Source organism: Microtus oregoni, unplaced genomic scaffold, assembly GCF_018167655.1.
Source record: "Microtus oregoni isolate MIOR12 unplaced genomic scaffold, Mior012 000035F_ref0000213, whole genome shotgun sequence".
NCBI classification, from domain to species: domain Eukaryota; kingdom Metazoa; phylum Chordata; class Mammalia; order Rodentia; family Cricetidae; genus Microtus; species Microtus oregoni.
In genome coordinates this window covers 20256070-20281854 of record NW_024543094.1, presented here as the reverse complement: position 1 = coordinate 20281854, position 25785 = coordinate 20256070, and the positions used below count along the sequence as shown (strand labels likewise).

General features: G+C 45.9%; 1 protein-coding gene across 4 annotated transcripts in view; it reads left to right on the top strand.

The window, feature by feature from the left end:
* Nucleotides 1-25785, top strand: part of Frmd4a (FERM domain containing 4A) — a 582923-nt gene that overhangs the window by 460144 nt on the left and 96994 nt on the right. For all 4 annotated transcript variants that reach the window (XM_041630653.1, XM_041630654.1, XM_041630652.1 and 1 more), the window contains 3 exons: nucleotides 7679-7763; nucleotides 23704-23760; nucleotides 24850-24872. In XM_041630653.1, coding sequence (XP_041486587.1) covers nucleotides 7679-7763; nucleotides 23704-23760; nucleotides 24850-24872 — 165 coding nt within the window. The remainder of the gene's footprint in view (nucleotides 1-7678; nucleotides 7764-23703; nucleotides 23761-24849; nucleotides 24873-25785) is intronic.

Genomic DNA, 25785 nt, shown 5'->3' with positions numbered 1-25785 from the left:
CAATGCTAATGGTCCCTCATTTTCAGTAGTGTGTTTCTTATGGTCTGCCTCCCTCTGTCTACCTGTTTGGCTCCACTTTTGCCTGCTCCCCTGATTACATGCCAATCACTATGTGACCAGCCATTGTTGGCTGTTGTAAGCCAAGTTCAAGCAGCTTGAGACTGAGCCTAATAAGTGGGTCAAGAAAAAAAAATTGGAGGAAAATATAGTTATATACCCAAGGAAGTCTATGCATTTTGTTGGCCCAGGTTTGTGCTTGGAATAATTCCTGCAGCACTGTTCCTTGAATAGTATATTCAGCTAAATAACCCCACTTAGCCACTGTGTTTATAAGAGAATAAATAGATTAGATCCACTGTGTTCGTAAGAGAATAAATTGATTAGATTCATGTCTTCAAACCTCCAGTTCTATAAACAACAAGCTGAAATAAATGAACAATAGAAAAAGGACAACAAGGGCCCACAGGAAACTATTATCTAGACGATGATCCTTTGGCCCTCAGGATGTCTCTTTCCCTGATTGAAACAATGGTTGCTGCTTCCTTGTCCCTCACAAGAACAATGGTGGCATGGATCCTAAATGAGGCACCCAGCTAACCAGACCTTGCCTTAATTCAGCTGGGTGCCCAGTTAAGACTTAAAGCCTCTGAAATTGTAAGCATCGGAGGCGCTTGGCTGTAGGAATCCACCGCATGTTCTCGTTATTATCGCCCCCGTTTTCCCCCTAAAAGTCAGTGTCCAAATGTGACGTTTGTGTTCATTACGGAATGAAACCACTGGCCCGTTTAATTAACACTTGCTGTAAATCTTCAGTGAGTCCCAAGTGCCGAGAGGTGGCTGCGAGAGAGGCAGAGGGGCAGGGACCTGGCAGAGACCTGACTCTTGTCATCTGACCAGACAGCCCATGCATGTGTTGCCCTCAGAAGCTTGCATGTGCTATAAAGAAGGGGTGTGACTCCCCAAGGCTTCAGGTCTTGATGCATGGCCTTCCAACTGATGAACATGGGGCCCAGACCCCTACCTAGACTGGGATAAAATACTCCGAGCAGGGGCTCCTTTGAGCGACTGTGAGTTTGGCGTGGCTCTTACAGACATCTTGGCTAGTTTTGACCTCAGCCTGGAGAACTGTTGCATCCAGCTGAGAAAGAAGCACTAAGATTTATTTCAGTTAAATATGGGAGGTAACTTATCTGAAGATATACACTTAGTGGGCTGGGGAGATGGCTGGGGGGGGGGTGAGACTGCTGTATAAACTGATGAGATAGTCACTCCAAGGTGTGGTTGGTGGAGGAGGAGGTGTGAGGGAGAAAAGAGCCAGAGGCATCTGGGAGAGTCCAGAGCAGAGAGAGGAAGTGAGTGGTATATTGAACATGGCCAGCAGACTGGACTTGACCGTGAGGGATGGGGAAGAGTAAGCGATAAAGAGAAAAAGAAGGAGAGAGAGAGTGGCTGAAATAACAGGAATATAAGGAGAAATAAGTAGCCATGGGAAGGAAGGCCATGAGTTGAAGTATTTTTGTTTTATTGTGTGTTTTGGGTTTTTTGGTGGTTTTTATTGGGGGAAGGAGTGGGTAGCAGGAATCTGAGAAGAGTCAGGATGCCAGCATGGACTCTGAACTGTGTAACAGGTACTTGTGATACTGAGAGAGCCTGGAGGCCAGCATGCGTTTTGGAATGCTAATGGGTACCACTGATGGCCACTTGTCCCTTCCAGAGCCAGTGATAAGGGAGTTGCTCCTTTGGTAGAGGGAACCAGCTTCACAAGCTCCTGAGGAATGCTGGCTTTTGTCTGATCACCAGAATTTGGGGAAATGGGGTTTCCTTTGGACCTGAAGATGTGAGTTCTAGCCCTGCAACCCACGTGATGGAAGGAGAGAAACAACTGCATCAAGTTTCCCTCTGACTCCACACACACACACACGTGGCACACATATGCATTTACACACAGCTGTTCATTTTGTTATTCGAATATGATAAAGCCAACAGATCAAGCACTGAAAAATAGCACGTGACAGCCCCCAAGAGAAGGTGTAATGCCACTTGGAGCTATGTAGGCAGGGGCACCTCGGAGGGCAAGGGAGCAGAGTGTGGAGGGAAAGTATAGGCAATATCCTCTATTATGGTTTCTCGGGAATGCAACTGATGAGCTGGGTAAGCAGGCTTGGGATTGGCTAATTTGAATGATTCTGATGTATTTTCAAACCGATGGACTTTCCCACATCATCTTGACTATGTCTCTGGGCAGAAGAGCGAGGGACATGAGAGGAGAGATGGTGGAGCCTGTAAGAGTCAACAGAGGTGGTGGAGGCGTGGCTTTGGGCCCGTCAGTCATGATTGCCATGTATCAATCACTAGCTCTGACTTACTATTAATTGGCTGACTTTGGAGCCAGACACTTGTGCATTGTAAAGATGCGGTTAGAAAAGAACAGGCTTCGGGTTTGCCTCACAGACCCTTGCAGTGGAGGATCCATCTTTCATTTCCCTGGGATCCCCTAGGAACCCAGAATGTTCTTTGTAAACTGTTTGAGGAAGTGGTTCCTTCCTTATAAGGGCAGTTAAAAAGAAGCAACAGCGCCACCTACTGCCACAGAGGACCACAAACCAGATGCTCATAAAAGCAAGGAACCAAACCAATTTTTTTTTTTTAGAAGAAAAAAAAAATAATCTCAACTTTTCAAGCAAACCATCAACTGTTCCCATTTCCCCAGAAATCTCCTCGGTCTGCTGCCTGCCCATGGTGTGAATGGAGATGTCTCAGGTCTGTTTTTATCCAAGCATGTCACTTTAGCACAGATAGAAAGTTCAGGATGAATTAAATGTCCAAGGTTATGAACAAAAGCATGACAGGCCCAGAGCTTCCAGGATCTTCCGGGCTGTTGTCTTGGTGATAAAGGTTAACAGGAGACTGCTTTCCAGTTTCTGTCAAAAGGAGGATTTTTTTCCCCTTCCATCCCAGAATATGCTTGTTATTTCTGCAGCCTCCTCAGACTCTCCTGCCAGATAGTAGAGATCTATAAAAACGATGTAGATGCCAGATTCGGAAATGTTGCCGCCTCATTTACTACAGCACGGGAGGCAGAAGTAGGGTGTTGGAGTCTCGTACAATATTCTTCTGGAGAAAACGGGGGGGGGGGGGCGAGGGTAGGGAGCATGAAGAGCATCCCAGAAGAGCGGCTGGGGGAGGGGGATAAGCAGGAGCTAAGGAAATGGTCTCTGTAGGGTACTCTGAAGCTGAGTGATGAAGGAACAGGAGTCTTGGGGGGGAGGCTGGGAGGACTCTCTGTGGAATGGCTCCAACAGAGTCACAGAAGCAGGCTGATCCAAAAGGCCACATGTACACCTTGTCGAGGGGTTTCTCAGCTGACATAAACTTCCAGGAGTGGAGTCTCATATTTGCAAATCCAGTCGTTACCCCACTGTCACCATGCGTCATGTTAAAACAGGACATAGTTAAAGTCACTGTCTAGTTGGACCCTAAGGATCAGAAAAACAACAGAACTCTTCTAAAGCTAACAGTGACCTTTCCACAATGGAATAATTTGGAGTCTAAATATGTAGAGTCTGAGATAGCTTATTTCTCCAAGCATCTCCATATCTTTACCATGCTTATTCTTCTCTTTTTTCCCCCAGTTTTCCTCTTCCCTTCTTCCCACTCGCTGTTATTCTCACTGCCCTTGCCAAGGAGACTTTGTAAACGATGAGACTTTGGTAACCACCTCCCACGGGCATCCTCCGACTTTCAAGTGTGCACCATGTCAGGTGTGCATGCACAAACACACATACACATCAGACAGAATGTTTTTTGGAAGGAAAGGAGAGTTTCAAGACAGGGTTTCTTGGTCTAACAGTTCTGACTGTCCTGGAACTCACTCTGTAGACCAGGCTGGCCTCAAACTCACTGAGATCCACCTGTCTCTGCCTCCCAAGTGCTGGGATTTAAAGCATGTGTCACCACCACCACCAGGCTCACATATAATTTTTAATTAAAAATTAATAAGCTTGGGGCTGGAGAGATGGTTCAGTGGTTAAGAGCATTGCCTGCTCTTCCAAAGGTCATGAGTTCAATTCCCGGCAACCACATGGTGGCTCACAACCATCTGTAACGAGATCTGCTGCCCTCTTCTGGTCTGCAGACACACAGAGAATATTGTATACATAATAAATAAATAAATAAATATTAAAAAAAATTAATAAACTCGAAGAGATGGCTCAGTGGGCCATCTGCTACCTAGCATGGCAACCTGAGTTCAATCCCCAGTACCTACACAGTAGGAGAAAATTGACTGTGCAAGTACTCTGAGTTCCACATGCATGCCCGTAAGCACGCTTGCATGTGCACACACACACACACACACACACACACACAGACACACACACACACACAATCAAAGCATGAATGTTCAGACTTTAAAATTAAATCACTTAACATAATTTCAAGATGTAAAATCTGCCACTGTGTTTCAGGTTTCCATTCCTAAAGTACTACACATTCTCCTGAGACCATTGCACAACATATGACTTCAGGGCCCCACCATCTAAAACACCTGCTCCCAAAGCTGCGGGCAGGAGCTAAGGGGACAGGGCAGCTAGAGATCAACCAGCCCCCTCTCATAGGCTTTGCAAGTGAGGACCAGTTTTTAATCGTTTGGAATTTTGCACCTCTGACTTTGTGGCAAACTGTCGTTGTCTATTGATGGAGGCAACCTGCACATCTCTGCGTGACACGTGACACCAGGGTCATTAGCACATGTCCCTGAATCTGCACCGCAGTCACCACAGCAGACTCTTCATGCATTTGACGACATCACTCACTTAGTGTCTGGGCAAGAGGGCTGTGAACCTGGCCTGCCTAGCCTGGGTCCATCGCTCATGAGGAGGGACTTTTGCTGTTTTGTTTCTTGAGACAAGGTTTAGCGTGACCTAGACTGGCCTCAAACTCTTGCTAGGTAGCTAAGGATGGCTGTGAATTTCCATTCCTTCTGCTTGGAACTCCCATAGCTGGGGTTACAGGTGTGTACACAAAATACAGTTTTGGATTGCTGCTGAAGTGGAGAAGGCAGTGGCAGGTGGTGGTGCATGTTTTAGTTAAAATTTAATCCTAGTATCTAAACATAAAAAGACTTCTTACATGAGATCCATTGAGTCCCACTCTGCTCCTCCTTTTTCTGCTCCTTCCATTCCTTCCCCTCCTCTCAGTCCTCCTACCTTTACAATTGAAGAAAGAGAATCTCAGTACAGTTATGTGACATGTCCTAAGTGTGTGAGATTAGTGAGATTAGATCCCTGGTCCTTGGCTTCCTCCCCAGAATCCCTATCAGAGTGTGTCGTGGTGATGAATGGCCATAGCATTTTCTTCTTCTTCTTCTTCTTCTTCTTCTTCTTCTTCTTCTTCTCCTCCTCCTCCTCCTCCTCCTCCTCCTCCTCCTCCTCCTCGTCTTCCTCCTCCTCCTCCTCTTCATCCCTCTGCATCCTCCTGTCCACTTCTCCCTCTGCATCCTCCTGTCTGCTTATTTCCTAAGATCCACCCAGCCCATGCCTTCCTAGTCTAGTCTGGGTTTTACTCCAACACCCTGCAGTTCAGTCATTTGTCATCTGAAATTGCTCTACCCTCAATGCACTGGTCCTTAGACTGAATAGGACCATCATCTGATTAAAGAATTTAATAAACTCTGAAGTGAAGTGTAAAGGCATGTTTAATGTAAACTTAAATACTGTCAGCAGGCTTCATCTTGAAAGAAATCCCTTCGCTCCCTCTGATAGGAATTCAGTTCTCATTTGACTGAATATGCATGAATGTCACAGCCTTAAGAGTCCTTACCCCAGCCATGGGATGTGCTGAAATGAGGTCACACTTCATGACCCTCAGGGAAGCACCATGGGAAGTGCTTAGAAGAGCCATGTGACCACCGCCTGCTGCTCCGTTGAGCAGAACAACGTCTCTGTTAAAAGTCTAGCTCAACAGTGGTGAGGATTAAAAAGTAACATGGAGAAATTGCAGAATGAAAAATTGGAAACTGGGTAAGGGAAAAGAAAGTAGATGGTCAGAGGAGTCTGAGAATCAGTCTGTAGTACCCACGTCTGCGGTACCCAGGTCTGTGATACCTAGGTCTGTGGTAACCAGGTATGCGGTACCCAGGTCTGAGGAACCCAGGTCTGCAGTACCCATGTCTGTGGTACCCACGTCTTCAGTACCCAAGTCTGCCTTACCCACGTCTGCGGTACCCATGCTTCAGGTGTCTGTGGAGACTTGGTTCCAGAAAGCTTGGAGAGAAGAGTGGGATGGAAGGACCTGAAGTCCTTCTGCATAGGTTTTCCTTTTATAGCTGGAGAGATCTGGTCTGGCCCAGCTCTAAGGCTGTATATTGACCCATCCTCATTTTCATATGCCTATAGATCATTCTTTTTTGCCACGATGAGTTTGGGTTTATTTCCATGAAAACTTTCTGTAGGTATTCCATGTGCCATTATTAGAAAAACCAAGAACATGAAAACCAAAAATGTATAGTACTTGTTTGTTAGTACTTGTTAGGCTCACACACACACACACACACACACACACACTTTTTTCTCTTGGGTGTGTATTTTAAAGATTTTTGCTTTGAGTTTTAAATCAATGCTGAGAGTTGGTGAAACAGTACCCAGGTGAAGTGCTCCCACCCAAACACGAGGATCTGAGTTTGATCCTCAGAACCCACGTGAAGCTAGGCACAGGTGCACATGCTCGTAAGCCCATCACTGGGGCTGGAGAGGCTGAAGGAGATTCTTGGGGTTCACTGTCTGGCCACCATAGCCTATGTGGTGAGCTCCAGGCCAGTGAGAGACAATGTTTGTTTTTAAATGTGGACAGTTCCTAAGAAAATACACTCTTTTGCCTTTTGACCTCCATATGCATGTAGACACATGTGTACATGTATGTACACTGTGAATATATGTAGTAATACATACGCTACAGTCAATGCCAAAAAGGCATTGTAATTTATGAATTCAATATGCCCTGTATCTTATTATTATCATAATAACTTAATAGTTAGAACTGCTTTGTCCTTGGAGGTAGGACTGTCGTTACACTCCAAAAGCTCCTATATGTATTATAAGACTATGTTTCAGATTGATTTATGTGTATGCATGTGCATCTCCATGAATTTGTATGCACCGCATATATCCAGGTGCCCACAGAGACCAGAGGGCACTGGGCTTTCTGGAAATAGAGTAAGAGGCAGTTGTGAACCATCTGATATGGGTGCTGGGAACTGAACCCAGGACATCCAGCAAGAAGAGTAAACACTCTTCGCTGGTGAGCTCTCTCTCCAATCCCAATTCTATATCTGTAATATAATGAAGATGACTCCACTATATAGCAAAACGGGAATCTTAGAATCTTAGAGTTGTGTATGTTGATATCGCATTTGGCTTTTGGTGTGCATTGTGCAAGTGCTTAGTGATAGCTGGAATGTATTCTCATATGCTTGTTGGCCTTGAATATATGTTCAGAAAAATGCCTGGACACATAGGTATAAAAATGGCACACCCTCAAAGAAGGTAGCAACGGAAAGACTGACGGCCCCTTTGTCTCTTTTTCATTCAGCATCGGAACTGCAATCCTCTGAAACTACACTGCTCAAAGCAGTGGTTCTTCTCCTCTCCCCTGCGCCTCACACATGGTGTTTCTCTTGCAGATTCTATATAGAAAGCATCTCCTACCTGAAGGACAATGCCACCATCGAGCTCTTCTTCCTGAACGCCAAGTCCTGCATCTACAAGGTAGGAATGTGCTCTTCCTGTCCAGTTTCCTGATGGAATCAAAAATATCAAAATGTTGCCCATAAGGCAGTTCTATTGATTGGGGAAAGTCATTTGTAAGTTCATTGCTATAAATAGCTGAGAAATCGCATGTAAGGAAAGCCACCAGCTAAACAGTGTGACTTCCTCCATCCTGTCACTGTTTTGACTTTACAGAAGTGTTCCTCCTGGCAGACAGGTCAAAGCAGCAGAAAAGCAAGCAGCTAGTCACATCATAGCCACAGTCTAGAGCAGAGAAGACCGAATGTGCGCATGCTTGTTTCTGCTTGGCTCTGTGTCTACACTCTAATACAGTTCAGTCGTCCCCACCTAGGGAATGACACCACCAGCAGTGGACTGAGTCTTCCCATGTCAGTCAACTTAACTAAGACAATCTGACCTAGACAGTCTGTCCCTCACTGAGACCCTTCCCAGGTGACTCTGGGTGTGTCAAGTTGTCAATGCTAACCACCATACAGTCATCCTCTGAAGCTCACATGAAGCACAGGCTTGGAGTTTAGTGGGAATTGCCTGGATCCGTCCCACCCATCTCTCTTCTGTGAGGAAGAGGAGTCACGGAGAGACTGACGTATCTACTGAACAGCAGAGTCACTCTTTGGGTTCAGGGGAACCTAATACCAGTCACAGAGTTCAGCTGTGGCCATGCTATGTTCATGAAGAGCACACTCTTTGTACGGTGTATCCAGAGAACTTCAAATGTGAGTCCCCTGGTTAAGGGGCCCCTGGATGCTTTCGGAAAATTCCAAGGAGAACTCGTGGCATGTGGCTTTCTGGTTTAGATCTCTGGTTTGGAGCATGGTAGTAACTTACCACACTTGAAAGCAGCAAAGCAGAAATCAAGTAGTCGCTGCGGTTTTCCCTCGGGGGAGCTCTTTACCTGAACTGCCAGAGATAATGCCACCATTCATAAGGGTGCAGGGCCTGGCAGAAACCAGGTTCAGCTCGCAGAGAGACCTCACTTGGCGGTAGCTGATGAACTAGGACATATACTTGGCTGAATCCCAGAGCCTGCAGATGAGAAAACTTTGTTTTTGTTGACTGCTGGGGAAAACAAGAAAACTTTCAAATTCCTTCCTCCCTCTCATCCCTAATTTTCTCATTATGAACTGGAAAGAATAATACTATCCAGATACCTTACAAACCATAGGGGCGCCTGAGGGGTTTCTTAAATGAATGGGCAAGCGCTATTTTTAGAAAGTTGAGAAATAATAATTTAAAAAAAAAAAAAACCTAAGCACTGCCCACAAGGGGGCAGACTTGAGCTAACATAAACGGCTATCACTGAGCTTTTTGAAAGGACACTCAGACCAATTAAATTAGTGCTTGGTGCACACGTGCGTAAAGGGGAAGGCAGCTGTTTCCTGGAGTTGGTTCCACTTGGTCCCATGTACGCGCTGAGCCTGCGGAAATCAAGGAGATTAAGTCCTCAGAAGTAAATATTACAAATTTCCCAAGAGGAAGTGCAGGTGGCTGTTCCTCTAGAACTGGCCACATTAAAGTCCAGGTGACCCCAGCATCAGCTTGCTTGCCAAACAGAAAGTGGGAAACTTTCAGAGCCCACGCTCTCTTCTTAAAATCCTTTCTGGAACATGGTCACAAAAGTGACCACAAAGGATCAAGGATGAGTCCTCTAAAGCTCGGGTAGACAGAATCTATCTCTACCCTGCTTAACTCGGTCATCTAAATATTTTCTTTTGCAAACACTGACAGGGCTTTACTATTAGGTTTGTTTGGATTCATTTTGAGCCTTGTAAACTTCTGAGGACGGTGAAACTTTGCCAAGGAGGAAGCTGTTGTTCAGAAGAACCGGAATTGACCAGGCAGCAGTGTACCCTGTTAGCCACATTCAACAGCATGTAACAATAACAGAAGTCCAAACGGTTGTAGATATTTAGGTTTTGCTGCAACAGACGTGGGTTCCTACCAGAAAAATCTGAGTGTCTTCCACAAAATGTCTCCAAGCTTCGTTTTTCCTTTTTGACTAAACAAAGATATTGCAAGAGCCGACCCACACCTTCTGAGAAATACTCCCCAGACAAGGCATGGAAAGGACTTAGCACTGTGCCATACACTTGGATTCTGATACATTTTTCTTGGCTACAATTTTCTGGGCCACCTGCAATGGCCCCAGGTGTATACTGAGACAGAAGGCAGGCTGACTTAGTAACTTGTCACATTGTTGCTGCCCCAAACATTGATCCACCCAGCAGTTTGATATCATACTCCTTGCTATTTCTTGGAGGTGACTCTTCCAGGGTTTTCTTTCCCCTTGCTTGCTTGCATTTTGTGGACTCCAGGTTGAGCACAGGACTTCACATATCTTAGGCATGCACTCTACCGCTGGGCTGTATCCAGGCTCTTTCTACTTTTGACAAAATGTCTCACTCCCTTATCCGGGCTAGCTCTAAATGCACTGTGTAGTTCAAGCTATCCTTGAACTTCAATTCTCCTGTCTTGGCCCCCTGAATAGCTGGAATTACAGGCCTGCACCACCAAACTCAATTCCTACCGTGTTTTAGAGCCAAGCGGTCCAGGTGAAAGGAGCTACTTACCCCTGCTTTTTTACAGACCTATTTCCATTCACATTTCAAAATATTAAGATCTGTTTTTGACAGGGAGCAGGAGATGGCTCAGCAATTAAAAGTTTGATTCCCAGCACCCACATAGTGACTCACAACTGTCTTTAACTCCAGTTCCAGAAAATCTCATGTCCTTTTCTGACCATCCTGGACACCACGTATGTGTTAGGTTGGGAACTTAAGCCCTAGTCCCTCGCATCTATCCCAGCCACCAGGCCTGGTCTGGACTTCAAATCCCAACAGGCCAGGTCCTGACCCCACCCCCAGGGAGGGGTCAGGACCACTCCCCAGAGTACTTAAGTGATCCCCCAAAAGAAGAACAGGTGGTCTGAAGTAATAAGGGTGGCAGCGGGGCTGCATCCCCAACACCCCAGCCGCCTGCCCAGCTAGCTTATGCCCGAAATAACAACACACAAACTGTATTCATTTAAACACTGCTTGGCCCTTTAGCTCTAGCACTTACAGGCTAATTCTCACATCCCGATCAACCCATCTCTAATAATCTGTGAGAACCGGTCTTACCGGGAAGATTCTAGCCTGGTCCATCCTGGGTTTGAGCTTCATGCCGTGTGTCTGCCCAGGAGCGGGGGCATGGCTCATCCTGGGAGCGGGGCATGGCGTCTCTCTCAGGCGTCTGCTCCGGAGAGGAGAGATGTCGAGACTCTGACCTCACTTCCTCTTCCTCCCAGCATTTTGTTCTGTTTACTCCACCCACAGGGCCAAGCAGTTTCTTTATTGGCCAATGACCTTCCTCCATCAGTGGTCCCCCTTTCTTCCTCCCTGGAATCGCGTTCCTTTCCTGTTTTTCCCTCAGGGCCACCCGAGAGTGCAAATCTCCCATTAAACCTGGATATTTCTTAATTTGGCTTGTTTTGATTTGGCTTGATTGGGAATTTTTGCATCTTCAGAGAACTTGCTTAGGAAATATTCCTAACATTTGGAGGTTCCCGCCGAGCTAGGGCACATCCTTTCAGTCCTTTCCCTAGTCTGCAGTTCGAGCTCTCTGCTGGTGAGCTCCCTGGGGGTGGGGTCGGAACCTGGCCTTCTGGGATTTGAAGCCCAGACCAGGCCTGGTGGCTGGGATAGATGCGAGGGACTGGGGCCTAGGCTCCCAGCCTAACAGTATGCACATGATACGCATACATACATGCAGGCAAAACATTCATGCACACAAAATTTTTAAAAAAAAAACAACATTTTAAAGTATATTTTAAAAAAAAATCAGGCCTTGATTTTATGGGAGTGTAACTCAGTCAGGGGTGTCTGAAAGACCCTGGGCTCAATCGCCAACCCAGCATAAAGAGTGGGTGGGGGGGTGTGTTATTACTACCTTAGTAACAGGAGACAACTTAAAAGGGAAATGGGGGAGAGGGCAGTGAGATGGCTTAGTCAAGGTGTTTTTTGCCAAGACTGGTGGCCTGAGTTTGACCCTCAGGACACGGACTGGAAGCAAAAAGCCCGTGAGTTGTCCTCCGACCTCCACATCTGTTCACGCGTGTACACATACCATAATCAAACAGCTGAAGTTAAACGGTTCTCAGAGGCCTATCATGCAAACACGCCCATCTCTTCCTCTATGCAAGCCCTACCCTTCGGGGTCACTTTGTTCTTCTTTCTACTATTTGCCTTTTAATTCTAAGTAAATGGCCCAGTTCTTCCTTGGTTTGACACCTCTCAGTTTATTAAACTCTCCATAAGATAGATGGAATCGGGGTGTCCTCTGTAGCACCCACACACTCCCTTCCCTGGTTTTCTCAGGGTAATATCGAACTTCTGGGTGGAAGCCATAATAGTCATCGGCATGACAGGACTAATCCGGGAATTGTCCCATGGCTCTGATTCCTTTTTTTAAACAATGGGTTGTTTTACCTAAAGGGATTTGTTACCTTGTTTTCCTTTGTTTAGTTTCTATGTATCCTTGTTTGTTTGCTCAGAGCTCCCACTGATTCCCAGATATATTCTAGTATTGGGTTCCAATGTGATAGCAATTAGTCATCTCTCTGTGGTTTGAGTTGGTGGCTGCTGCTGCTGCTGCTGCTGCTGCTGCTGCTGCTGCTGCTGCTGCTGCTGCTGCTGCTGCTGCTGCTGCTATTGGTTTTCCTGAGACTCCCCCCTGGGAACCCTCTGTCCCCCTGGTCCATGAACTTGGCCAGCTTTGCCGCTCTCTTCCTGGGAGGCTGCTCTCCTATCTGGGTCTTTCCCCACCTCTGCTCTGTATTGGATCATCTGTCTTCTGGGTCCTGCTTTGTTTGTTTGTTTATTTGGTTTGTTTTACACCATTTGGGGGGATTTTTTTCTTGGGGGGGGGTGCTGTTTTCCTGGACAACATCCCCCAAGTAAATCTAGAGAAAGGACACCCTAAAGTAAAATGTTTAGAACCTTGTGTGTCTGAAATGTCATTATCCCCCTGTCATATCTTCTTAGAAGCTGGACTAGATATAGGCATGCAGAATGACAGCTTCTTTATCAGGTGCTGTTCTAGAAATGCCCACCGTTCTGTTCATTGTTTGTGCCACCCCTGTGCCGTCTCCCAGCAGCTGGATCTTTGGGGCTTTCCTCTGCGTTCCTCTTGAGCTAACATTTCAGGAGTGCTGATCTTTGTAGATACACTCTGCTGAGGACCTTCTGGGTGGATGTTTTATTCTGGAGACTCATAAATAAATTCTTTCTGAATTATTTCTATGTTATCTTCTCTTCTTTTATCTCCATCCTCTCTTCTTGGAAGTACTGGAAATTGGAAGCTAGGGCAGGCTTGTGTACCTTTTCCACTTCTGGCTTCTTCTTCTACTTTCTGGGAAGTTTTTGTCAGCACTGCCTTTCATCGCTTCTTTTGATTTTTAACCTTAACACACACACACACACACACACACACACACACACACACACACTGCTTCTAAGAATACCTTTGCATTTCTGAACTCTTTCTTTTAAAATATCATATTTTAGGGTTTGGAAAGATGGCTCAGCAGTTAAAAGTGCTTTTTGTTCATGGAAAGGAATCTGTTTGGTTCTTATCACCCGTATTAGGCAGCTCACAACTGCCCGTAACCCCAGCTCCAGGGGATTCAGTGAGTTCTACTGACCTCCATGGGCACATGAACACGCATGGGATACACACATATACATAAATAAAAACAAATATTTGATATTGAAAGACTCCTGTTGTCCACATTTATACTCATAATTGTTAATTAAAAATTATGCCTTGGGAATATACTATCTTTTATCATTTTGATTACATTAATTACAGTGCATGCTCAACTTCCTTCCTGCTCCTTCTAGGTTCATCCTTTTTCTACCTCTGCCTTTTCTGTAGGACACATCCCCACCTCCACCCCCAGCCTCTCAACCAACTCCCACCCTGGTCTCTCTTGCTGTGTGTGTATGTGTGCATGTGTGTATGTGTGTATGTCTGTGGGAGGCCAGGGGTCGAGGCTAGAGGTCAGCTCCCATTGTCATCCTCAGCTGCCTTACCTGTTGCAGGGGATCCTGGTCTGTCCATTCACGAGTACAAGGGAGCCAGGAAAAGCGAATGGGATGTTCCGAATACAGTGTCTCAGTGGCACTGAGGAAGGGCCCAATGGCAAGCCACTATGTCCATGGGGACCTGAATATCAATGATTGGGTGAGGGACATACACTCCCATTTCTACCTGGGACATGCCAATTTCTAGAGCTTAGGAGAAAAAGTGGCCTCGTTTGGAGTCAAACTTGTTTTTGTTGCAACTTCCATCCATCCAGAGAAGCTGCTTCTCCGCTCTCCTTCAGCAGACAGGTGGGAAAGGTGGTTTAGTTATTTTTCTCAAGCTTCAGACACAGTTTTCCTTCCTTCCTTTCTTCTTTCCTTCCTCCCTCCCTCCCTTCCTTACCCAGGAGTAAGAAGGCACAAGTACAGTAAACTTCTCTCTACACCCTTGTAATTTCAGGGGAAAACAGTTACAATCTCCCCGCAGCGTGCAGAAGGTTAATTGTGTGCGAGCGGGGCTGTGACTGCACACTTGCGGTGTGACTGCACACTTGCGGTGAGACTGCACACTTGCGGTGAGACTGCACACTTGCGGTGAGACAGGAAGAACTGTGGTGTGAACTTGCTGACAGCCTGTGTGGTCCAACAGCACTTAGGTTTTAGCTGCCTCAGGTGACAGGTGGACAGTGGGGGAAACTTTATGTGCAGGAGATGAAGAAACATGTTTTAGGATTATATGTCCAGTTCCAAGGCAGTTCCACTGAGATGCTATGTCCCCTGCGTGAAGACTTGCAAGCCAGCGGACTTGTCCTACCAACCCTTGCCCCTGTGCTTTCCTCCCTCTTTGAATGACAGCTGGAGAGGTCACCCAGTCACCCTGCCTGGGGCAGCCCACCTGTCACACGCGACAGACAGGAGAGATTTGATAAACATGGACTCTTGCAATCTTCCACATCTAGGCTGTGAGGTGAATCCTGTCTTCCTCTGAGTTCTGCATTGACAACTAAAAGCACTGTCAAAAATAAGTTTGAACCACCAGACATGGTGGCACATACATTTAATCCCAGCATTCAAAGGCAGAGGCATGTGGATCTCTGTGAGTTCGAGGCCAGCCTGGTCTACAAAGTGAGTTCCAGGAAGCTAGGGCTGTTAAACAGAGAAACCCTGTCTCAAAACCCCCACACCAATAATAATAATAATAATAATAATAATAATAATAATAATAATTTTCACAGCAATCGGTGTAGTGGTACATGCTTAGAATTCCAGCACTAGGGAGGCTAAGGCAGGAGGATCATTCTAACGGCATAATGATGCTCTATCTGGAAAGAGTACAGGCATCTAGGGTAGAGTTTTGACCTAGTATGACCAAAATCTGAGGGTCACATTCCCAGTGTCACATAAACCAATGCAGTGCTATACGCCTGCAGTTTTAGCATTCAGGAGTTAGAGGCAGGAGGGGCAGAAGAAGCTCAGGATCATCCTCTGCTACTAGCAAATCTGAGGCCAGAAAGAGGAGAGAGGGAGGGAGAGAGGAACGGAGAGAGGGAGGGAGGGACAAAGGGAGGGAGAAAGGGAGAGAGAAGGGGAGGGAGGGAGGGAGGGAGGGAGGGAGGGAGGAAGGAAGGAAGGAAGGAAGGAAGGAAGGAAGGAGAGAGACAGGGAGAGAGAATAAAAGTTTAAAAACTAATCATGGAGAGCTGGCTTGGCAGTTAAGAGCACTAACTGCTCTTGCAGAGGACCCGGTTTTGGTTCCAGCACCCACTTGGTAATTGACCACTACCTATAAGTCCAGTGCCAGGTGAGCTAGTGCCCTTTGCTGACTTCTATGGGCTCCTGAACACATGTGGTGCACATTTAGGCAAACACATACACACCGAATACATAATATTTTCTCTTTGTGTAGCTTTGAACCTTGGTTGTCTTGGAGCTAGCTCTGTTACCAGTCTGGCTTCAAACTCACAGAGATCCACCTGCGTCTGCCTCCTGAGCGCTGGGATTAAAGGTGTGCACCACCACTGCCTGGCAAAATAAATGATTTTTAAGAAAGAGTCATCGCATTAACCTCCTTACAAAAGTTAGATTATGAATTGATGTCTTTTTTTAAGTTTTATTTTTAATTTAGGTATCCAATGCTATATTTATGTAGTATATTTAATGTTATTTTAAATTTCAGTGTTTGGAAATTTACACTCACATATTTACAGATCCTTAAGGTACAAAGAAAATTAGAAAGTTTCTGATTTAACTTTACTTTTAATGAGCTCCTAAGGAGCTTCTATTCCACTACTCAGAAGAGTCGCTGGTATTTATTTTCTGTGGGTGGGAGAACCTAAGTGTTACCGCTCAGAAGGGCTGATGTGTCGTTGTAAATCTCACACTCAAACTGTATAACTTTCCACCCTTTGTAATCCCACAACTAAATTGTACTTAGCCCCAGTGTTTATCACACTCTATCTCACTGAGCCCCCCAGCCCCAAGGTCTCCATCTACAGATGAAGTGAACTATGCTTCCTTGGACAAGAGGGGATTCTATGATGACTTTCCATTAGCTGCGACTGACTGGAGCCATGACTGAGGAACAGAAAATTGCTTTTTGTTGGTGGCTTTCCAATCCCACCGAATCTGATGCTTGTGTGTGTGCGGCCAGAGCCGATGGTGACAGAAAAGGACAGCTGGAGCCAGGTGTGGCAGTGCACTCCTGGAGTCTCAGAACGGGCAGCTGAAGGCTGGAGGGTCAGGAGTTCGAGGTCATCCTCAGCTCAGTAGTAAGTTGAGGCCAGTGTGGACTACATGAGATCTTGTTTCAAAAGCTGAAGAAGAAAGGAGGGGAAAGGTGAGAGAGGGGAAGATTGGAAATAGAAAAACCCCTGTTTTATGTGTGTTGAAACGTCTTTCTGGGACATCTGCCTTGATCCAGGGCTTCACATAGGCATAGTTTAGTTATTCTTGGATCTCATTGGCCTCGTAGGTCCAAATGCTATCACTCCTGTTGATACTGAAATAAATTGTCTGTATTAATGAGCTTCAAAGAGCTTTGTTAATGAACCTGTGATGTCATTTCATCTGTAGGTGGGAGGAACAAAAGGCAGAATCTAGTCCCACAAGACGAGAACCCAACATAAATATTAGCCTCAGACTCACGGAATTCCCTTCCTTATCTCTCAGTTTGGCTGCTGAAGTTGTAGTGCGTGTGCGCGCATGACCAAGAGCATTAAAATAAGGACAAGGGAGGACTGTCTCTCTCAACCTTTCAGAAACGTGTGTAGACTTATCATCTGGCAGTGTGTAGCAGACTTTGGCAAGAACGGTTCTGTAGGAGCGTGATGTATACGGTCGACTGTGCATACATAGCGTGAGGAACCCCAGTGCTGCGATGTCACAGTGAGAGTACCCTGGGAACAGCAATGTACTTCTGTAGATCATGAGGCTGGCGTGCCTTGACTGCTAGAGACCTGGCCAAGGGCTGTCAGAGAGGAGCTATCCAAGTCTTCATGTCTTACCGTGCCCAGACACAACTCCATATAGTCATTATGAGTTGTGCAATGGGGCCTGGCAGCCATGCAACCGCAAGAAGGTAGGCAGGGAGGTCACCTACACACGACCTCGTGCCCCAGTTTGGTGCTATGCGCCGTATCAGTCAGGGTTCTCTGCAGAGAAACATAACCGGATGCTTCTCTGTGTCGGGCTGGCCTGTGTGACTGAAGGTTGAGAAGTCTGTGATATGTCTCCTCCAAGCTAGAGCCCAGAAAAGTTGGGTTGTGACTTGGTCTAGAGGCCTGAGGGCCAGGGAGGCTAATATTGGAAATCTCATCCCGAGGGAAGGAGAAAGGGAGATGGAACGTGCTAACTCAGACAGTGAGTCCTGAAGCTGGGTGTGGTGACGCACCCCTACAGTCTCAGGACATGTGCGGCTGAGGTGGAAGAATCATGAGTTCAAAGCTGCTCTGAGCTATGTAATAAATGCTAGGCCAGCCTCAGCGACCCTATCTGGACATCCTTCTCCAAAAGTGCGGGAGGAGAAAATAGCAGGAAATTTGCTTTTCTTCCACTTCTGATTTTCTTCATGCCCTTAAGGAATTAGGTGACGGCCACTGTTCTTCAGGAGGGCTAAGTAAGTTCAGTGTTTCACATGCTAGTCTTACCTGAAGACACCCCTAAAGACATGTCTGTACATAATATTTAAGCTGGACACTGAGACAAAGCCAAGTAGGAGGTCAAAATTCCTATTACAATGGTAATAAATGGCAACCATTATCTGCCCGCGACAATAGACACAGTACTGCTCTTCAAGAAAGTTCGCTCAATACTAAAATATTAATACCATCAATACTAAAATACACCAAAGAACAGAGGCAAAACTCTGTGATTGGGACTGTCTCTAGATACCGGTGAGGAGAAATAAATAATACCGAGATAGCATTGCCAGTGTGTTTGCAGGCGCTGAATCGCCTCTCCATTTGTGTATCACCAAATTCGGCAAGAGAATCAGAAAGCTTGTTCTTCATGTTCAGTGACGAAGTAATTGAAACACAAAGAGAACAGTGATGTTGGGAGCCAGGGGCAAGACTAGAACTCACTTGTGGGTGAGACTAGTGATGACCTTAGGAAGACCGCCAGACAAGATCTTCCTGTGTGTTGTGGTAACGGTAAAGTTGGTGACTGGGTAAGCATTGTTAGGAAATCCCTTGGGGTGACCAGCTCAGGGATTCTGATTGGAGTTTGCCGATGTCATCATCCCTTTTCTATAGTTGTCCTCGTGGTTTCTGTCCTGATTATTGTCTTAATTTCTGCCCCTGTTGCTGTCGTATTACATTCCATCTGACAAAGATGACTTGAGGGTTTATTCTGGCTTATGGGTTCAAAGGTTTGGTCCATCATTGGGAAGTCTAACTGGCCAAACCTGGATAGAGTTGATCATATCACATCCATAGTCAAGAAACAGAGGGATGGATGCTGCCCCTTGGCTCCCTTTCTCCGTGCATCCAGCCCAGGATACCAGCCATGGGAAGGTGCCACCAACAGAGCTGACCTTCCAGTCTCAGTTAATGTAGTCAAGCTAATCCCTCACAGACATGCCTAGCGGAGGCCTGTCTCCAGGGCTGGTGTGCACTGTTAGAGGACACTCAACATTAGCTATTGCAATCATCTCACTTGTTATATGGAAAAGTTGGGCTTTCTCATCCCAACCACAGAGGAATGCTTTCCGTTGAGATTCTCAGTATGATGTGAATAGTACCAGCAAACCCTTCTGAACCATGGGTCAGGAAGAACTGACTAAGCATGATGGGAAAGTACCCATAAGCCCCGTTGCATGGGGGTATTTGTTTGGAACATGTCACGATCCTCTGTTGGAAATCTTCCCTAGATAGTTGATAGTCACCATGAAGCTGCTCATGAATGCCAGCAATCCTCATTGTCACTTCAGATAAAGCAATGCAGAACAACGGAAAATGCTCCGTCTCCATCTACACTCTGGGAATATACACATGCATGCCTGCACACAGCAGCAGACAACCACATTCTATCATTCAATACCATTTTCCAAGGAGCCAAAAAAAGGACACCAATCATTCAGTAGTAAGAGAAACAGGGCCTCATAATACATACATCATGGTCCCAGTAGCCAAAAGAGGCGGCATTCCCCCTCGATGTAAAATCACCCACGTGTCCTCCACCACCCTAGGTTCCCAGGAAATGACCCAGCAGAACCCCCTCCTCAGATGGCTCTGGAAGCCCTGGGACTCCAGCACAGAGCTATGGATGGAATAAGTCTGTGGGAATGTCACAGGGCCAGCCTTTGCAGATGGCCAGGTGGAAGCCATTCAAATCTCTCTTAAAGAGCCTCCTGCCTCGCCTCACACATCCCGATTTTGCCTGTCAAGGGCAAGCCCGGAGCTCCAGGAAACTGTGGGGTTGTACACTGTTTGTTCTCCTGGTCAGTCAGTCTGTTTCCTCTGCTGGAGAAGCACATGAAGCGGGCCACCTCTGGCTCACTGGGGAAGCCAGCCGAGGGAAAGGTAGAGTCATATTTGATGTCGCGTGGCAGCAGGGACCTGAGGGTAGGATCTCTGGGACCCCTGCTAACTCCTCTATAGCAAACTCGGTTTTCATGGAAAACTCGGGAAGTGAACAGAAAATCAAAGGTTTTGTTTCTACAGAAAAATCTTAGAGATGTAATCCCCTAGGAGAAAGAAATGCAAAGGAGATTGTTAATTGTGGTAAAAAAAAAAATAACAAGGATATTAAAACAAAAGGTAGAGAAAGAGCTTTGCAGAGAGGGGGCTGAGGGAATAGGCAAAGCTTTTCTCAACGATCGAGAACTTGTGTTCCCACCGTTCAAGTTCGGTTCTCATATACACTCTCTTGACTGACTCCTCTGGGGACATCCAGGGATTGTTAAATTCAATAAATATTAACTAGGAATCCCACAAAGTAACAACACAGCCTGTGCAGGCTCGGAGGCATCTCCTCCTGCCTCCCTTTCCTCGATTGCTGGACATATTCTAACTCTGGGTGTTTTATCATCTCTTCACCTGGAGGGAATAGTTGAATTTGCCCTAGTTAAAAACATTTGTTTCCATTCACGCCGAGGACAGCTACAGTGAAGGAGAACTTACCTAAGCCAAGCCAGGCTTTGAAGACCCTGTTGTTGGAGGCTTCGCTGTCGCCGGTCTAGCACCGTGGTTAATATTCTCCTATAGGACCTCCTGGGACCACATAATAGGTTGTGTGAAAGAAAAGGCCCTTCCTTCCTTTCCCAGACCTCGGCTTCCCAACACAGACACTTCGATCTCACAAAAGACTCAGATTATCAGTCACACGTATGCTCCTGCACAGGGCTGTCTGCCAGCGGTTGATTCTGAGTTACACATGAGATAAGCCTCCCAGATGGTGTTAGCCATTAGCCCACTGTTGTCCATTCGCGGCTTCGTAGGTGTAAATGTTTAACAGAAGGGCTCACACATGCAAACACACACACAGCAATATGGTCTCAAGTACTGCGCTCTCTTTAGCGAGCTGATTAGTGGGAAAAGAAATGAATAAAGAGAGAGCAGAAATGATCTATGGTGGAGACGGGACAGTTTCTGTGGAAGCGTTTGCGCACTGTTGTATGACTTACATTTTGATGGGAGCTAGTAATCCCACAACTGCCATTGCAAACATTCTCCCACATCCCAGCTCTGACAGGGCCGATGAATTATGGAGGCCCTTAAGCTCCCGTGGCGGGTGGAGCATAAAGAACGACTGTCCCCCATTCTTCCATATGGTGGTTAGACGTTGTCACGTCTCTTGAGCTACAATTCTGAGAAGGCTCAGTAGCAACTACCTTGATCTATTTTTGGAATTCCTTGGCCTGAGAGACCATGAGTAAATCCCTTCTTCAAAAGGTTCAATACTGCTCAAATATATTGTCATGAATTACGGTGGGTAATTTTGGATGCCCCCCAACTAATTTTTTTAAAAAATCCATATATTTCAGAGTTTGGCTGGTAGTTCAAATAGCTCTTAATTTAAATCACTTTTTCGTGCTAACTTCAGTCATAAATATTGTTCCAAGAGTGTGCTGGCTGGAACTAAGACCTTCTTAACTTAGGAGGGGGCGTGTCCTAAGTGAGGTCATATATTAGAGAAGTTGTGGTTCCCAGTACAATGACAGACAGCCAGTATGGTCCTCGTGACTTGAGGCAAGCCGCGTCATATTTTTGGATTCCCGTCCTCAGTCAAAAGCATGGTGCCGAGCTAACTGGTTTCTAGGTCTCTCCTAGCTTTTCCTCTTGTCTGGACCCTCACTCTCAGATCTAGTGACGATATGGAATGAAAAATGAAGATATGCTAGGCATGGTGGCTCATGCCTTAATCACAGCACTTGAAAGGCTGAGGCAGGAGGATGCCCATCAGTTTAAAGTGAGCCAGAGCTATCAAGTGAGACCCTATTTGAAATAAGAAAAGGAGAAAGAAGTGATGAGAGAGGAAAGATGAAGATAGGAATTTCTCCTCTATAGAAAAACAACACCAGTTAACCTCTTGTTGCATGCTAATGGATCCAAGTTTGTCTCTAACAGGTTACATATAATATGGCATCCTTCACTTATAAATACATTAAGAGGAAGGGTCATGTCAAGTGTTTATCATAAAAATAGATATTTTGGGGAATAATGGGCAGATGTATTGTGGTGATGGTGTTTCAGTGGGTGGGCCTGCCTCCAAAGCCGTCAAGTTGATATGATAAATGCACAGACTTGTGCACATGTTTGAAATAGTGCCTTGGTGAAGCTGTTACTACAGACATAGGAACTCAGGCCCATGTCGCTTCATGGCAGGGAGGACTCTGATAGATGTGGGAAGTAGTTTTATTGTTGTGCGGGCATCAAGTACATTTATACAAACTACAGTGACTGTGACATCACTAGATGATGTCATCTTGGACCACTGAAGTGAACACAGCTGGCATTGATGGGAATGCTCCTACGTAGAGTCTAATTATGTCTGTGTTTTGTTAAAAAACATACATTGGATTTTGTTTTTCAAAAACAAAGAAGTTTTTTATTTTTTTAAGGCCACGCTTCTAGATTGCAACCATTTGATGAAGACCTCAAAGAACAGAAGAATATTTAAATTAAACACTGGACTAGCAATGATTGATAGAACCTTCATTAAGATAGAAACGTTATAGGTCAGGCTGGAGAGATGGCTCAGTGGTTAAGAGCATCGCTTGTTCTTCCAGGGGTCCCAAGTTCAGTTCCCAGCAACCACATGGTGGTTAACAACCATCTGTAGTAAGATCTGGCACCCTCTCCTGACCTGTAGGCGTACAAGCAGACAGAACATTGTATGCATAATAAATAAATCTGTTTTTAAAAAAGTTACAGATCTATATTAACGTGACAGCCACTAGCCACTCTGAGCACCTGAGAGAGCATGCTGGGTACCCCTGAAGAGCTGCACTTTTAGTCTTGCCTTGTTTGACTCCCAGCCGAGTTATGATCCCTTTGTAATGTTTCTTTCAGTGAAGCCTCACTTCCAGTGCTAAGGCAGAAACTGAAAAGAAACTGTAATGGGGCTGGACATGGTTGTGAACCCTTGAGTCACAGCGCTTAGGAGGAAGAGGCAGGTCTGAGCTCTGGGCCACACAGGGCTACACATGAGACCCTATCTCAGAGAGAAGTTCAAAGTGTAATTTTGGCTACTGAGCAACTGTATTCCTGTGACGAATAAGATGAGCAGGTTTGTGACAGGAGATGGTGCAGTGGCTAGGAGTAGTGGCTACTCTCCCACTATCCTTCCCTTCTCCCTTCCTCCCTCTCTCCCTACTCCCCCTTTTCCCCTTACATACACACACACACACACACACACACACACACACCTTCTGCATGCATGTGGTACACATGCAGGTAAAACACCCATATGTGTACATGAAGTAAAATAAGATAAAGATGAGCTGGTGTCTGCAAAGCTGGGCATGGTCCATCCCGACTACCTCATCCAGATTTGAAGATGACACATAGGCTTCCTTGAAAAGATCTTGGGGCGTGTTGAGGATGTAGTCACTTGGAGGAACTGTGTAAAGCACCAAAGACACTCTAAAAGTTTTCAGACTCTGGGGAACTCCCAAGAAAGACCAGGTCCCCTTCCATGGGAGCTGCTGTACGGAAGCTGTTTAGTGTCAAATTATAGAGTTCAGTGACACGTGTCTAGAACCTGTGCACTTGGGAGGTAGACACAGCAAGGTTGTGAGTTTGAGGCCAGCCTGGACTGTACTAAAAGATCTGTATTTTTTAAAGATTTTAATTAATTAATTGTTCAAACCTAAGTAGATAAAACAAAAGACTCACCTTGGTTTTTTTCCCTTTCAGGAGCTAATTGATGTTGATAGTGAAGTGGTGTTTGAATTGGCTTCCTATATTTTACAGGTGAGTTGCTTCACGTACACCCAAAGGCAGTGCAGCTGCTGGGCCCACACAGCAGCCACATCCCCTGCTTGGCTTTCTGACATTTTCTAGGCACAGGTGACGGAGGTATTAGGAAGGCTGATGCCATGACCATAATTAGATGTTTGCACTATTTCAGAATTTTAAGACTATATCATGCGACCTTGGGGACAGTTACGTGTTTAATCTGCAATCATTTGATTCTCCAGTCCCCACTTTAAGTTTGGTACCCTCTTTTGCCCTGAGAAAAACCAATTGTTCACATGGCCTCTGACTTGCAGTCCTTTTGTGCTGTTAGGAAAGAGCTCACATTCAAAGGAGACAGGAGAAGTAGACTGTCCTAGCCCAGCACAGTGGCGTGCACTTGTAAGCCCAGCTGGTTTGGAGGTTGGGCCAGGAGGGCAGACTGCAGCTGTCTCAAGGAAAAGGAAGGGAGGATGAAAGGGCCTGGAGCAGAAGGGGAGGAAAGAGACAGGGGATGTTTTAAAAGAGGGAGGGGGAACTGAAGAGAGGGAGTGGCAAAAGAGGGTGAGGGAGGAGGGAAAGAAAGGGGGAGAGAGGTAAATGTGTATGTATGAGGAAAGGAGAGAAAGGGAGAGGGGGAGAAAGGGATAGAGGGAAGGAAAGGGAAAGAGGGAAGGAGAGAGAAAGAAAAAATTTTATTCAGATATATGCTCAGTTTAGAAGTCTTAATCCTAATTTAGTTAGAGCAGGGCCATGAAATATAAACTTACAAATAACTTTGTAGAGTTTGCATTGTGTCTCTTAGTCACGTGACGCATGTACATATTCTCCCTGACTCTGGCCCATCAGACAGGGTCTCACTATGCAACCAGGGCTAACTTCAAACTCAGGATCCTCCTGCCTAAGCATCCCAAGTGCTGGAATTACAGTTATGGGAATGTTCTCCCACTACTGGCTTAGCTTCCCTGTCATTGAATTCCAGAGGGAGCAGGGTGGCCACAGTAGGAAGCTGTTCTTACTCAGCAGGGAAGTAGCTGTGATCATAGGACATAAGTTTTCACTCTTAATGATCAATCTGTGTTTCACTCTTTTTTTTTTCTTCCACAGGAAGCAAAAGGCGATTTCTCTAGGTGAGTCCCCAGGGGTTGTTCTCTTATTGGCTTAAAAATATATTTGTTGCCTTTTTATTTAAAGAAACTACCTTGAATGTACCTGGTACGAGGATGGTGTATTAATTGGTGAGATCCGACTGCTGTCCTGTCAACAGGCAGCCTGGCAGGGGACACACAGTGGTAGTGAGGGCAGTATTCTTACCAAATGAACCTCCTTTGAGTTACTGAAAAGCTGAACTTAGAACCCAGTGTCTCACCACAGCCATTGTTCTCGTGTGTCTCTGGGGAGCCGGAAATCACTCCTTGGGGGTGAACTTGGGTGCTTATAACCAGACAGTTCTAATATAGACTCACATCTTTTTTCCTCTCACTTTAGTCTGTGACTTTCAAGGGAGAAATTAAAATCATATGGGGAGATGTGTTTGCGCGAACTATAGCATACAAACACCACCCCTGTCTGCCTTCCATGGAAAGATACTATCTGTGTTGAGGGGGGAAACAGGCTTACCCACTGAGGACAGCTCGAGCAGTCCTGTGGAGCTGTTAGCGTGAATCCCCCCATTCCTTCATTAAGGCGTACGCAGGCAGAACGGCTGACATTGTCCCTGGTCTCTCGTGATCTACATGGAGCCCTCACAGCACAGGGGATTGTAGCTAGCCCTCGGCAGAACTAACTATTCACAGACAGACATTTTCCAGGATTTTGTTTGATCAACGTCTATTGGGAAAAGCTCAGGATAGCCCATTCTCCAGGATCAAGGTTTGTCTGTAAAAGAAATGCCTATATGGCCAAAAAGACAAATCATCAAGTTGTGTGGATCCAAGATGTGACGCTTATATGTCTGACACGCATGAGGACAGTTACAGCCCCCACCCCCCCCCCCACCCCCAGCCAGTGGAAAAGGAAAGAAGAAAAGAAAAAGGCACAGTG